The sequence below is a fragment of the Indicator indicator genome, chromosome 30 (genome assembly GCF_027791375.1).
Source record: "Indicator indicator isolate 239-I01 chromosome 30, UM_Iind_1.1, whole genome shotgun sequence".
NCBI lineage: Eukaryota > Metazoa > Chordata > Aves > Piciformes > Indicatoridae > Indicator > Indicator indicator.
Genome location: NC_072039.1, coordinates 2,272,373 through 2,286,273, shown reverse-complemented (window position 1 = coordinate 2,286,273; position 13,901 = coordinate 2,272,373). Strand labels below are relative to the sequence as shown.

The 13,901-nt window shown below is 49.3% G+C and overlaps 1 protein-coding gene across 1 annotated transcript in view; it reads right to left on the bottom strand.

Moving 5' to 3' along the window:
• PITPNM3 (PITPNM family member 3) overlaps positions 1–8,163 on the bottom strand; it is a 45,256-nt gene extending 37,093 nt beyond the window's left edge. Inside the window, exon 1 of the mRNA XM_054394520.1 lies at positions 7,218–8,163. Coding sequence (XP_054250495.1) covers positions 7,218–8,163 — 946 coding nt within the window. The remainder of the gene's footprint in view (positions 1–7,217) is intronic.
• Positions 8,164–13,901: the final 5,738 nt, after the last annotated feature.

Below are 13,901 nucleotides of genomic sequence, written 5' to 3'. Positions count from 1 at the left end.
ACTACCACTAGCCTGGCTGGAAATCACTAAAACTGCTGGCCCCAAAGAAAAACTCATGCTTCCAGTGACCTTGGTGAAGGGAGATAAGGGAAAAAGTCTCACAAATCTCCAGGCATAAGTTCTGGCTCCAAGAAAAGTCCTTGGGAGCAGGAGTTCTCTTACACTGCGCTAGGAATGCTTCTAGATTTAGAAACAGATTCAGCATAGCCACTCTCAGAGGCAGCAGCTCTGCATTAGTCTCACTGGGGCTGCTTCCTTCTGTGCCAAGAGATTAGCATTAGCCACCTTAATAGGACTCTATTAACATTTCTTGATTGCATTATACACTGCCATTGCCTGGACTCACTGATTTGATTTCCAGTGTCAACTGCTCCGTATTTTATTGTATTATTTTGGTTCAGAGCACAAAAAGCCCAACACTACTTCAAAAAGCAGGCTAACTCCTTGGCAGGGACATTTCAGCCTTCTGTGCCAGCAAACTTTATCGTTGTTGACCAGTTCTCAGCAGCCAGATTTCAGCAGCTCTTGCAAGCAGGGTAGCAGCCTGCACTTCATTTCAACTGGTCAGCATCACAGTTGCAGAGGATAGAAGAGGAATCCATGTGGAAATGCAGTGCCTTTAACGGAAACCAACCACACCACTCCTTTGGCAGTCCCATGAGTGGAACTAGAAGCACATGCTTCTGTAGGCTTTTGAGGCAGCATGACAGAGTAAGAGACAAGAGGAACATTTTGAAGTGGCAGGAGTTCACAGAATGCACAGGTGCTTTTCTTCCACAAGCAGAAGCAGTTCCCTACCTAAACTGTTGCCTTTTCTGCAGTACTGCAGGTTGCTACACTCCCCTGTCACAGAGGGAGCAGCTTCTGATGCTATCCATCCACAGATGTGGAAAAAAAATCTGAGATTACTTGGTCTTAGTCTGTAAAATCCACACAAACAGAGCTAAGGAGTATCACAGAATCACACAACCTTAGGGGCTGGGAGGGACCTCCAGAGATCATCCACTCCACCCCGCCTGCCAGAGCAGGATCACCCAGGGCAGTCACACAGGAACACATCCAGGTGGGTTTGGAAAGTCTCCAGAGAAGACTCCACCTCCTCTCTGGGCAGCCTGCTCCAGGGCTCTGTCACACCCTCATAATAAATGTCTCCTCATGTTGAGGTGGAGCCTCTTGGGTTCCAGCTTTTACCTCTAGTTCCTTGCCCTATCACTGGGCACCACCCAAAAGAGCCTGGCACCTTCATCTTGACACCCACCCCTCAGAGATTTATAGACATTGATTAAGATCCCCTCTCAGCCTTCTCCAGCCTAAACAGCCCCAGGGCTCTCAGTCTCCCTTCACAGCAGGGATGTTCAAGTCCCTTCCTCATAGGTCTTTGTTGGATTGTCTCCAGCAGGTCTCTGTCTCTCTTGAAACTGGGGAGCCCAAAGCTGGGCACAGTGTTGCAGGTGTGGTCTCAGCAGGGCAGAGCAGAGGGGGAGGAGAGCCTCCCCAGCCCTGCTGGACACACTTTTCTTGATGCACCCCAGGATGCCACTGTCCCTCTTGGCCACAAGGGCACCTTGCTGTCCACTAGTAGAGAAGCCACAGGAAAAGTCCATCCCACTTTCACCCGCAGAGCAGAGCAGAGCTGATTTTCTCCTGGCTTTGTAAGCAAAGCCCAACAAATTCTTTCCCAAGGTGCCTTCCTTAAGAGATGTGACAAACCAGCAATGCTGTGACAATGAAGCAGCACATGAGTGCACTTCATTCCACGTGACCTGAGTGTTTCTAAAAGAGAGGGGGGAAAAGAAAAACCAAACACAAGAGGAATTAAAGTGGCCTCACTGGTCTGGAGACAACATTCTCACTGCTGAGGAAATGGAAGCAGAAAGCCAAGAAGGGAAGCAAGAGGCTCTGAAAAGCACTTTAAGAAACAAAGATCTTCCTCTGACAACTGAGCAGCTAGTGCTGCTGAATCCCAGTTTTAATTTTAATCTCTTTCCTGTATCCTTTTAAAAGGCCTGGTGCCAAAAACCCACTGACCCTTTAAGTCCCAAGCATCATAGCCCAGAACTGCTCACCACTGTCACCCAATAATTCCATACACTCTGCTACCAGCACCAAAAATGCTGTCCTGGTATCATTTGTTAGGTAAAAATTGTGTTTAAAATGTCTGTCAGGTCAGGAGAAAGAAAAGGCTTCTGCCTGTTCCATCCCAGCAGGTGACCTTACCTCTGGCTTGGAATAAAGCAGTGCTGTCCACAGATGGCTCCAGATCTTTCTGTGCAACACACATGGAGGTGAAATGTGTGCAGGGCACAGCAATACCTCCTGTGAAGTCTGCAGGAACGATGTCCTCCAGTGGCCAGCAGCCTTTGCCAAGACTCAGGGCTCTGCCTTTGCTCTAAGGAGCGCAATATTAGTTTTACAAACGCAGCAGGAGGAGCAAGCCCAGTCCTGCTGTGCAACCATGCTACCTTTCTTCACTGGTTCTGCCTTCTCCTCAGCTTGAATTAGCTTCTACAGACACTGACTGCAGCTGGAAAAGAAAACCAGGACTGGAGGCATCACTGTTGACAGCAGAACTTCACCAGCAGGATCAGCACAAATGCTTTAAGAATGAAACAACAGATTTGTTACCAGAGGTGTATTTGGAAGAGGGCAGAACAGTAGGCATGGTCCAGAAGCATCAGTTTAAGGATCATTCCAGCATCTCCTAAAGCCTCTCTTCTCCTTAACAATGCCTGAATCAATGGCTGCCTTCTCAGGCAAGCAGGCTGATCTGAGTGCCAGTCATTCCAGTCCCTGGTGTGCCCTGGCAGTGCCACTAAAGGACCAGGCTATTCCAACAGACCATCCAGGCTCAGGTGTGCTTGTGCTGGGCCTTCCAGGAAGATGCATTCAAGCAGCCTAAGATAAAAATGGCTGTTTTCATTGGAGATGACTGCAGCAGTAGGTAAAAATAATTCAATGCCATTCACACTGCTGTCAAAATATTACAGATTTTTAAGCAGTTTCCTACCTCTTTTGGTTGGTAATAAGCATTTCCAATCAAGCTTAGACATAAGCACGTCACAGAGGACCATAAAAAAAGCATTCCTGAATCCTACTGCCACACCAACCCAGTTAGCAGAGACAAATAGCACACAGTGTTCTCAGAGCTACTGAAAACTCAGTCCTATAGATAGCAAAGCATGGAAGGCTGAATTAATCTCAATTAAAAAGTAAGCAAAAACAGGCTTTGTGGAAAAGACTGAAACATCACCACTTGTTTTTAGAACTGTGACCATTTTGGATTCAGGGATGGGTTTCCTAATAAAACGAAAAAGCACAAAAGTCATTTGTCCATTTGGAAAGAGATGCTGGGTAGAAGGAATGAGCTCTGCTGTTGCTGTGAACTGCTGTTGCATAATAACAACAACAATCATCATCATACTTCTTTCTGTTCTGCTGGTTTCAGAGGCTTCCTGCTCACCCATCAAGTGATTGAACTGAGCTACCCAACAGTGTTGCCTACTGACTCCACTAGAGGCCAAAATTACCTACTGTTATTTCCCAGTTATGTTTGATCTCTTCTTTGGCAAATGTAAGACTGAAGAGGTACTTCAAAAAGATGAATTTAACTACCAGAGCCACTCCTCAAACTCAGGAGCTCAGGCAAGACAGAGGGAGATGCTGATCCTCTCTCCAATTATTCCAGAGCAAAAACTCAAGCACACTTTGAGCAAGCCCTTGCCTGCAAGCAGACCAACATAAGAGCAGGACCCTCTATGCCATCATTGTTAGCAGTGCCACACAGAACTCAAGTCACACAACGAATTTGTAGCAGACTGGAACTGAAATTCAATTTAAATCCACTGGAGTGGAAGGGCCACAAGAGTGTGAGGCCAAAAGGGAAGAGGAAGAAAAATAGAAGTGGGAGGTGAGAGGGAGGTGGAGGAGAGGAAGCACACAAGGCCAAGGGGGACAGGGAAGAAGAAAAGCAGAGTGCTAGGAGGGGTAAGTGGGAGGCCAGACAGATGGAGGAGAGGAAGAAAATAAAGAAAGAGAACCTGATGGAGAGATGGGGGCTGAGAGTCAGAGGAAGCAGAGGTGTGGGCTGAGCAGGAGATAGCAGAAGACCAAGGGCCAAGAGAAGGACAGCAGGACAGGGTGACCCAAACGGGTGCAGGTGGCTGGCTCAGAGCAGACAGCCAAGTGGGAGTGTGAAAGGCCACAGGAAAATGGGAAAACAGAGAGGGGAAGGGACAGCCCCAAAGGAGAGAGCAGGGAGAGGCATCCAAATAGCTGAGCAGGTAGCTGCTGATAAGGGTTGTGATCCTATTTCCTCCTTCACACCAGGGAGGGCAGGCACCTGACCCTGCAGCTGAGCCTGTAAAGACTGCAAAAAAAAACCATTTCTGAAAAATTAAGATAACAAAGTTTCCCACCTGTTTGGTTCCTAGAACTTTACTGCAGAAGAGCTGGAGAAGCTTGGGACCTGGCATGGGAAAGAGGCAGAAATCTGCAAAATTTCTCTCACTGTTTGCAACAAGCCACCAGATGACCAAAACACCTTCCACTGCTGAACCTGCAGTGCTCAGCTGAGCCCTGCCCTGCTGAGATCTGTGCACACTTACAGCCTCATCCATTGCAGGTGTAGAAGCATTGCTGGCACTTCAGAAAGGAGAGAAGAGGAAGAATCAAAAAGGGACAGAAGTGCCAGCTTTGAGGACAAGCACTAGGAGAAAGCTTCTGGTTTAAGAAGCAGATGAAAGGCAAGAAGTTAGAGGCATGTAAGTGGGAGAAAAGGAGAAGGGAGGTAATCCTGAAAGGGCAATAAAGCAAGCAGGGCCTTGGAGCCAACAAAGTCACTAAGTCTATCAGAGAAGCTGCAGCACTGAGATGTTCCAATACTCCCTCTGGAAGTAGCCCTGGGCTGACAGGGGCAGTGTACTGAGACAGGATTTCTAAGAGGTGGGAAGAGAGTTGATAGGTACAAAGTTAAAACTGAGAGGTGATGGAAAGAGTAAGGGCAATAACCAAGTGGCCCTCTTTGGAAAGAGAGCAGCTTGGGACAAGAAGCAGAAAGGAGAGGCAGGTTGGAGATGGTCAGTAAGATTGAGCAGATACCAGGAAGGGCTGGAAAAGGGAAAGGGTCTGGAGCTCCCTTTATTCTCCTGGTGGCTGCATCAGTCCCTAGATAAAGATAAAAAGAAGAGCACAGAGCACAGCTGACAAAGCCAGACACATTGTTAAAGGCAGAAGAACATCCACACAAAGTGCAGGTTCCCTTGCAAGAGGTGAAAGAGCTAACTGAAGGCACAGTCCAGGCACTGCTGTGGTGAGAAGCACCCAATGTAACCAACTCCTCTCCCCCATTCCTCCTCACTCCACAGCTTTCATCTCATGGCAATTCAACAGTGACAAGTCCCTGGTTACCTACACTGCACATCCTGCAGCTCACAGTTCTGCAGCAGATGGTTAAGGACAAGCATTTATTTGCTAATTGAGTACAGGAAACAAATCAAGAAACTAAACTGTGCAAGCCTTTAAGCCCCTATTTTAAGGTGCTGGTGACATTTCCAGTCTGGTGCTTTATGGGATTACTGGTGAGATGGAGGAGGCTTGGCTTGGCTGTTCAACCAAATCCTAGATCCTGTTATCTGTAAACATGGTACCTCTTTTAGAGCTGCTTCTTGATGCTTCAGATGCCAACTTCCACACAGCAGAAACTAACTTCACCCTCCCCCTCAGCAGTATCATCACCTCCTCCCAAACCAGAGAAGATATGAATATGCTCTAACCTTTTCCTGCAATGACTGTAGGTGGACTTTCAGATGCATCACATCTGAAAGACTCTACTTTCACAGTGCAAGGATTCTTGGCTTCCTAAGCAGGCTCTGGCATTTTTGAGTCACTGCTCTGTTAAAAAAAAAAAAAAAAAAAAAAAAGAAGAAAAGAAGTAGGAGATGAAAAGCACATAGCACACCACCTCCAAAGTGACATGTCAGGCAGTGAGCTGGAGTTTGCTGCTGGATGGCTTTGTAACCTACAATCCTGCATTTTCCATGCATTCCTGTGCTGGAGTTATTCCAAGCACTTAAGATCTGGAGTCCACTAGGTGAAATCTGGGTACTCAAATAAGTCAAGTTGCACACCTCTAAAAGCCTTTTAGAAGCACTCAACAGTGATCAAGCAGCAGATTTTGTGGCTACTACAACGATGGTCTTTGTGCTAAGGCTAGAGCACTGGCAGGGGGCTACAAGGAAGAGCACACCAAAGCAAAACAGCCCAAACTTTTCTACAGTTGTTAATAAAATCAGCAGGCTCAGTTTGTAAAAGCAGCACATTTCCCCTGCTGCTAGCCCAGATCTGTTTTGCCAGAGCTCCCTTGTGCATGGTCATTCTTGCTTTCCTTCACAGTAAAGCTGGCATCAAAAGTCGTATTTTTGTCGACCAAGTGAGCAGAACCACATCTAAGGACCATCCTTGAAAATTCCTGTGCAGAGGTGGGTTTGAACAAACAAGCTAGGCATGCAAGCTAAATAATCAATACCATTGGAAGTGAAAGCAGTGCTCCCTTATTTTCCTATCAAAGGACTGCAAACCAATGTCTAGCACACACACACAAAATAAATAAAACCAAAAGTTATTCCACATTGGAGTATTTCTTCATCTTGCATAGATGGAAAACAACCACTTAGTTCAATACTGTATTTGCATCTTCTGAAATTATTCATGGTCTCATACTCCTGAGAACTATGTCTCTGTGCTGCCACCAACCCATCCTATTTGGGGAGGATGATAAAAATATAAACCTTTGTGTTTATCTTTAACATTACCCTGCTGTCATAAAGCTGTGCCGAGAACTGGCACCAAGCAGTAGGCAAGTTTCAGGTACAGCGCAGCAGGGCAGGCATTCAGTCCTAACACCGCTGGGCCTTCACCTTCAAAGGCAATGAGCTCTGTGTGCAGCCTGGAAGAAAACCACTTCTGCAACAGCAAGAGGAAGAGCATTCTGCGATTCTGTGACCTGTTCTGCTGCCTGGCACTGGTCATTCCTGCATAGAGTATGTGCCACCCGGTACAGGGCTGCCACTGCCACCAGGCGTGGGGCATCAGGGCTCTGCTGCTCAGAATCCTCACACCCTCTGGCCCCCGCTCCGAACTGCTCAGCCTCGAACGAGCGCGTGTGAAGCTGAAAGGCGCAGCGGAGACTCCATCTGCCTCTGCCTTCCAGCAAGCCCTACCCGACAGGCACACGGCAGCCGGCGGCAGCGAGCGCAGGCTCCACAAGGCGGCAGCCACAGAACTCCCCCCGAGCTGCGAGACCCTTCCCGGCCAGGCACCGGCGGCGAGGGCTGGGAGACGGCCAGCCAGCGGCCACCGGCGCGGAACTCCCGCACTGTCCCTGCAGCCGCGCACGGCGCTCCCGCGACCACCGGCACCGGCCGAGGCTAGCGCCGAGACAGAGCGAATCCCGGTCGGGAAAAACGAAGAGCGCAAACGCACCTGTGTCTCGTTCGTTGAAGTTACGTTCACCGTTGCTGTGCCCGGTGCGCGGGGGCTGCCCGCTGCGGCGGACACTAACCGGAGCTGCCCGCAAGGCCGCCAGTGGGCGGGCGGGGAGCGTGCTGGAGCCTTGCCCCGCTGTTCCTGGGCTCCGCGCTGCGCTCCCGGGCTCCGCGCTCCCCCCGAGGCTGCCCCTACGCGCCTTGCGCTCCCTCCCGGGGCTGCCCCCTCCTGCCGTCCGGGCTCAGCACTCACCTGAGCGCGGAGCTTTCGCCATTTCGGGGCCGCCCGTTCCCAGCCGAACCTTTGCGGCCGCGTCAGGTGCTCGTCCGCGGGACCCTCCCGGCGCACCAGTCCCCCGCTCTCCGCCACCCCATCTGCTCCTGGCGGAAGCCCCGCACCGCCCACTCGCCTGCGGCGCGGAAAGACGCGGCCGGGAGACGCTGCCGCACCGCTCGGTCCCGCCGCGCAGCCCACCCGCCGCGGCGCAGCCGCCGTCGTTAAAGGCGTAGCGAGCGGCTCCACGGATAAGCGGGGGCCGGGCTGGGCCGAGCCGGTGTGGGGGTGCGGCTGCTCATGGCTGGCGAGGTCCGAGCAGTCCGCCGGTGAGAGGCTCAGGCTGCCTGCAGGGGCTGCAGCCGGCTCGTCCTCCCGCGCCTGCCAAGGAGAGGTTGAGGCTCCCATGCCGTCGTGGTGCTCCTGGGGGTCATGGGCGTGAGGAAGCCAGAGCAGGAACGGGGATGGGGCTGCCGCCCGCCGCCCCGCGTCTGCCCGCCCCCCAACCCGACTCTAGGCCCCGACAGCCCAGGGACCGAGTTCCCGCTGAGTGCCAGGGGAGCTCACCGGGGGCACACGGTTCAGTCGCTGCTGCTGCAGCAGCACTACCCCTGCAAATCGCTCTTGCAAGTGTTCGGTCTGGATTTTAACAGCAGAAATACTCTGGTTGTAGACAATTCCCGTGTCAGTGCTGCGGCCGAAGGGCTGCAGCTCTCTGCCTTCGCAGGCAGCAGCAGGCAAGCAGCTCGCAGTGTGCTGAGAGCTGAACCAGGCACCTTGCGGGGCAGGACTTGCTGCCTCCCTCTTCAGGAGCCGCGGTAGCGGCGTTTCTCTGACACCATCAAGAAAAGAACTAGAGAAGCCAGTTCCTTCAGGTCTCCCGAGAACTGGGAAATTCACCTTAAGAAGTCTCTTCCATGGCAGCTTGTCTTGTGGGAACAAGGGGAAGAGGCAGGCAGAGCCTGTGAGGGCTTGGATTTTATTTAGAGCATGTCAGAACACCACGAAGTCAAGCAGTGGAAAAGGGTTTTTTGCTCAAGGTATGAAATTAACCAAGTAAACAATGCAAGCAAGTCCTGAAGCAGCTTTCAGGCTCTGTGCCAATACCAACTCGGTAGGTATACAAAACAACACACGATTTGCTCCAAGTGTTGCTAAACAGTTCATCCGAGGAGTCACAGCAAATACCCCTGGGAATAGAGCGAGTTAAGTGTTTTTGTTTGAGGCTGTAGTGGACTAGCCACAACTCCCAGCAATTCTCACCCCCAGAGCCAGCTACAAGTAAACTTAGGTCACCTTCCCCTAGCTATGGGTGTATATGCTTCAAGCTGGAAAGTTTGGCTCTGAGCTATGCTGTCTCTGCTCTTTCACTTGAAGTCCCTTTTAACAGCTCTGACCACCCCATTGCTTCCCCAAAGACTCTACAGTGTCACTACACCACCAAATAAAGCAATCCTAGAGAAAGGATTCCACCACATATTCATCCCTTAGGGCTTTTTTGCACCACACTAGCTGCAGTGACTGAAAAAAACCCCCAAGGCTGTCCATTGACGTGGCTGCTTGAGCAGTCAGCTGCTGCCTTTGAAGGCTGCAAGAACCACAATGCCTTCCTCAGGGAAAGAGATTAATTTACATTGTCCTGAATACTGAAAGAAGACAAATTCCAGTTCTTGACAACACAAACCTACAGATTTTTTTTTTTCCTTGCAAAAGTGTCAGAGATTGCAGCTTAATCCTTAGAATAATGGGATTGTCAGGGTTGGAAGGGACCCCAAGGGTCATCCAGTTCCAATCCCCCTGCCATGGACAGGGACACCTCACTCTAGATCAGGTTGCCCAGAGTCATATCCAGCCTGGCCTTAAAAACCTCCAGGGATGAGGCTTCCACCACCTCCCTGGGCAACCTGTGCCAGTGTCTCACCACCCTCATGGGGAAGAACTTCTTCCTAAGGTCTAATCTAAATCTCCCCTCCTCTAGCATGGATCCATTCCCCCAAGTCCTATCACTACCTGACACCCAGCTTTCTTGTAGCCCCCTTCAGATATTGGAAGGCCACAATGAGGTCTCCTCAGAGCCTTCTTTTCTCCAGACTGAGCAGCCCCAACTCTCAGCCTGTCCTCACATGAGTGGAGCTCCAGCCCTCTGCTCATCCTCGTGGCCCTTCTCTGGACACCTTCCATAAAAGGCACACGGCCTTTTGTTTTTCATGCATTATGGACATGCAAAAGCTCTACAAGAGTCACAGCCAAATAAAAATATACTGGGGGGGGGCTGGACTTGAAGATCTCCAGAGGTCCCTTCCACCCCCTAACACCCTGTGATCAGTCAGGCAATGACCTGAACTGGGAATCCTTTCAAGACATTTATACACCCAAATAGCTGTTGCGAAAAGAATCTAATTCCAGGCATTCCCTCTGAGCACACTCTGATGACCAAAGTTCTCTTCCTTACAATAGAAGAGAGAAACTCTTCTCAAGCAGAGCCTCTGTCAAAGGACACTCCCCATCATTAACAGGTTTTCTGGTGTTGGAAGATGTCTAATTATAGAAACCAAACCTTGTTCAAAACAAGGTCTGCATGCTCATGCATGCAGAAAATAATCTGCACCATAGGCAGTGCCATGTGTTAGAGGCAAGGCAGAACCACCTGAGGATGGGAGCTCAGTGAACAACACTAGCAACTGACACAATACCCCCCTGGAAACATCTGCCCACAAAATGATTCAAACCTGCTCCAGCTGGGCCATTTGGGGAGCTTTTATTTTGGTCAAGATTTGACGTGAGGAGAAGAGCAAGCTGGAGCAGGAGGGCAATGTCTGAAGTTTCTAGATGTTAGAGTACAGCTCTCATTGGTCAACCTTTCCACTCTCAAAAAGCAGGAGGACAGTGGCAAAACCCCATACTGAGAGGAAAAGGAGGAAGAAGCAAACAAACCTAAAGGCCCAGTTTTTATCTAGATTGCTTCAGAAACACAAAAGTCTAGGTTAATCAGCCTCTACCAATGAAAACCAAAAGCTAACACCTGCCATGCTCTGCTGGTTTGCTCTTAGTCTTTGTGGTTAGGGATCTCATTCTTTCAATATGGAATAGCTCAGACTTTGTTCTCTCTTGCCCCTCTCTTTTGTCCAACCTAACCCCGTGATAAAGAACAACACACACTCCCCAAACTCCAGTCTTACTGATACTTGCTCTGCTTTATTGAGACCTTTCTGGTTTTCCCATTAAAAAAAAAAAAAAAAAGGAGGAAAATGGTGATAAAACTGTAGAATCAGATGGTGATAAAATTGTGGGGTCAAATAGTGCTAGAATTGTGGCTCAGATGGTGACAGAATTGTGGGGTCAGATGGTGACAGAATTGTGGGGTCAGATGGTGACAGAATTGTGGGGTCAAGATGGTGACAGAATTGTGGGGTCAGATGGTGACAGAATTGTGGGGTCAGATGGTGCTAGAATTGTGGGGTCAGATGGTGACAGAATTGTGGGGTCAGATGGTGACAGAATTGTGGGGTTAGATGGTGCTAGAATTGTGGGGTCAGATGGTGACAGAATTGTGGGGTCAGATGGTGCTAGAATTGTGGGGTCAGATGGTGACAGAATTGTGGGGTCAGATGGTGCTAGAATTGTGGGGTCAGATAGTGACAGAATTGTGGGGTCAGATGGTGACAGAATTGTGGGGTCAGATGGTGCTAGAATTGTGGGGTCCAGATGGTGCTAGAATTGTGGGGTGAGATGGTGACAGAATTGTGGGGTCAGATAGTGACAGAATTGTGGGGTCAGATGGTGACAGAATTGTGGGGTCCAGATGGTGCTAGAATTGTGGGGTCAGATAGTGACAGAATTGTGGGGTCCAGATGGTGACAGAATTGTGGGGTCCAGATGGTGACAGAATTGTGGGGTCCAGATGGTGACAGAATTGTGGGGTCAAGATGGTGACAGAATTGTGGGGTCAGATGGTGCTAGAATTGTGGGGTCAGATGGTGACAGAATTGTGGGGTCAGATGGTGACAGAATTGTGGGGTCAGATGGTGCTAGAATTGTGGGGTCCAGATGGTGACAGAATTGTGGGGTCAGATGGTGACAGAATTGTGGGGTCAGATGGTGACAGAATTGTGGGGTCAGATGGTGCTAGAATTGTGGGGTCAGATGGTGCTAGAATTGTGGGGTCAGATGGTGACAGAATTGTGGGGTCAGATGGTGACAGAATTGTGGGGTCAGATGGTGACAGAATTCTGGGGTCAGATGGTGACAGATTTGTGGGGTGAGATGGTGACAGAATTCTGGGGTCAGATGGTGACAGAATTGTGGGGTCAGATGGTGACAGAATTGTGGGGTCAGATGGTGACAGAATTGTGGGGTCAGATGGTGACAGAATTGTGGGGTCAGATGGTGACAGAATTGTGGGGTCTCTCCATTTCAGTGGAGAAGCACAGGTCAGCACCTTTCCCTGTGAAAATGCCTCTCAGTTTGCAGTTTCTCACTGTAACTTGCCAGGAAGGCAGCCTGTTTTTCTCTAAAACATTGTTAGAATGGTTTGATGCGTTGCTAGGAAGCCTTCCCAGAGCCTGATTGCTGGTCCATAGCAGAGCAGAATGTTAGGAAAGATCAGCAGGAGCAGAGATGAATGCAAGATGTGTTGATGAGTATCAGCTTGATGCTAAATCCATCTTTCTTTTTTTTACTGAATGAGGGACTGTGTTATTTGACAAAAATCCAAACCCTGGATAGCTTGAGGAGACAAAAATGAAATGCTAGAGGAGTAATCATCAAGCACAGCTCTCTGGGTGCTGTAGACAGTCAGCTATTTTTAGTCATCTGTTCCCTAACTGAAATGCTGAGGGGAGAGGAAGATTTTTAGAAGCATCTATGGAGCATTCCTGTTCTGCAGTGCAGCAGCTGTTTGCACAGACAAACTCAACCTCTGGCTTCCACACACAGACCTGTCTCAGCTGGGGCAAACTGATCATCCTGCTTTCTGGAGCCACAGCACCTGGGGACTTTCCAAGGAACATTAGTGGACTGCAGGTAATTTTCTTCCCCCTTCTCCCTTGCCATAACCCAATTCATCCCACCCTTTGACACAAGTCAGGTGCATTAGGCAAACATTCATGGATTTCAGATCACAGAAGCACAGAATGGTAATGGTTTGGAAGGGACATCCAGAAATCATCCAGTCCAAACCTCCTGCCAAAGCAGGATCACCTAGGGCAGGTCACACAGGAAACTGTTTCCAGGCTCTGGAAATGGACTGAAATGAGGATTAGAAGACAGTTTATTGAAGCTCAGATTCAGAGACAAAAACATCAACAGCTTTGTCACAAAGCAGAAAACAAAGTCTCTGGGCCTCAGAAGTTCCCTGGGCCCCCAAATCCAATGCTAATGAAGGCTGTTGGAGAAGCAAAGGGAGATTTTTCAGACAGGCAACAAATGTGTTAGTTGCTGATATATCTTTCCCGGGCTGCATTAATCTCTGGCCAGCCTTCATCTTAGGCAGTTGGTTGTGTTTTACACAGATTTCAGGGCATTGGAAGAACCACCTTAAGGAGGTGTCCATATAGAACAGCCCAGCTTGACCTTGAGCATCTCAGTGTGGGTCCATTTGAACAATGCTATTGATGCTTCCTAAATTCTCGTGGACCTTCTGTTCTCTGCCAGCTCAAAAAGGGACAAAAAAAATCTCTACAATGAGTTTTTAAAAGGAAGAGGAGGAAGAAAGAAAAAGAGAGTCAGAAAGAGGTTTATTAATAACTGACACCAGCGGTGCCACCTCCTGCTGATACAGCGATTGTTGAGCTGGCACCCTGAAGGAGGGCAGAAATCCATGCTGGAAGAACAGAAGCAACCACTTTTTTTTTTTTTTCTTCCTCTCCTGAAGAAGTTTACTTGTTCTCTGTCTTATTCCTGCTCACCCAGCTCTCTTTGGCTGCTTTTTCCTCAACCTAAATGCTCAGACTGGTTGCAGAAGCAGGAGAGGGAAGCCCGAGAGATGAGGGTTGTGTAAGGCAGCCACAGCAGCCTTACCTTTATAGTTTAATTGGTGCTACTTAGTTTCATACTCAGAACAAGCTTCTTATCCCAAATGAAGGACAACAGGATCACAGAATGTTAGGGGTTGGAAGGGACCTCCTAAGAGCATCCAGCCCAACCCC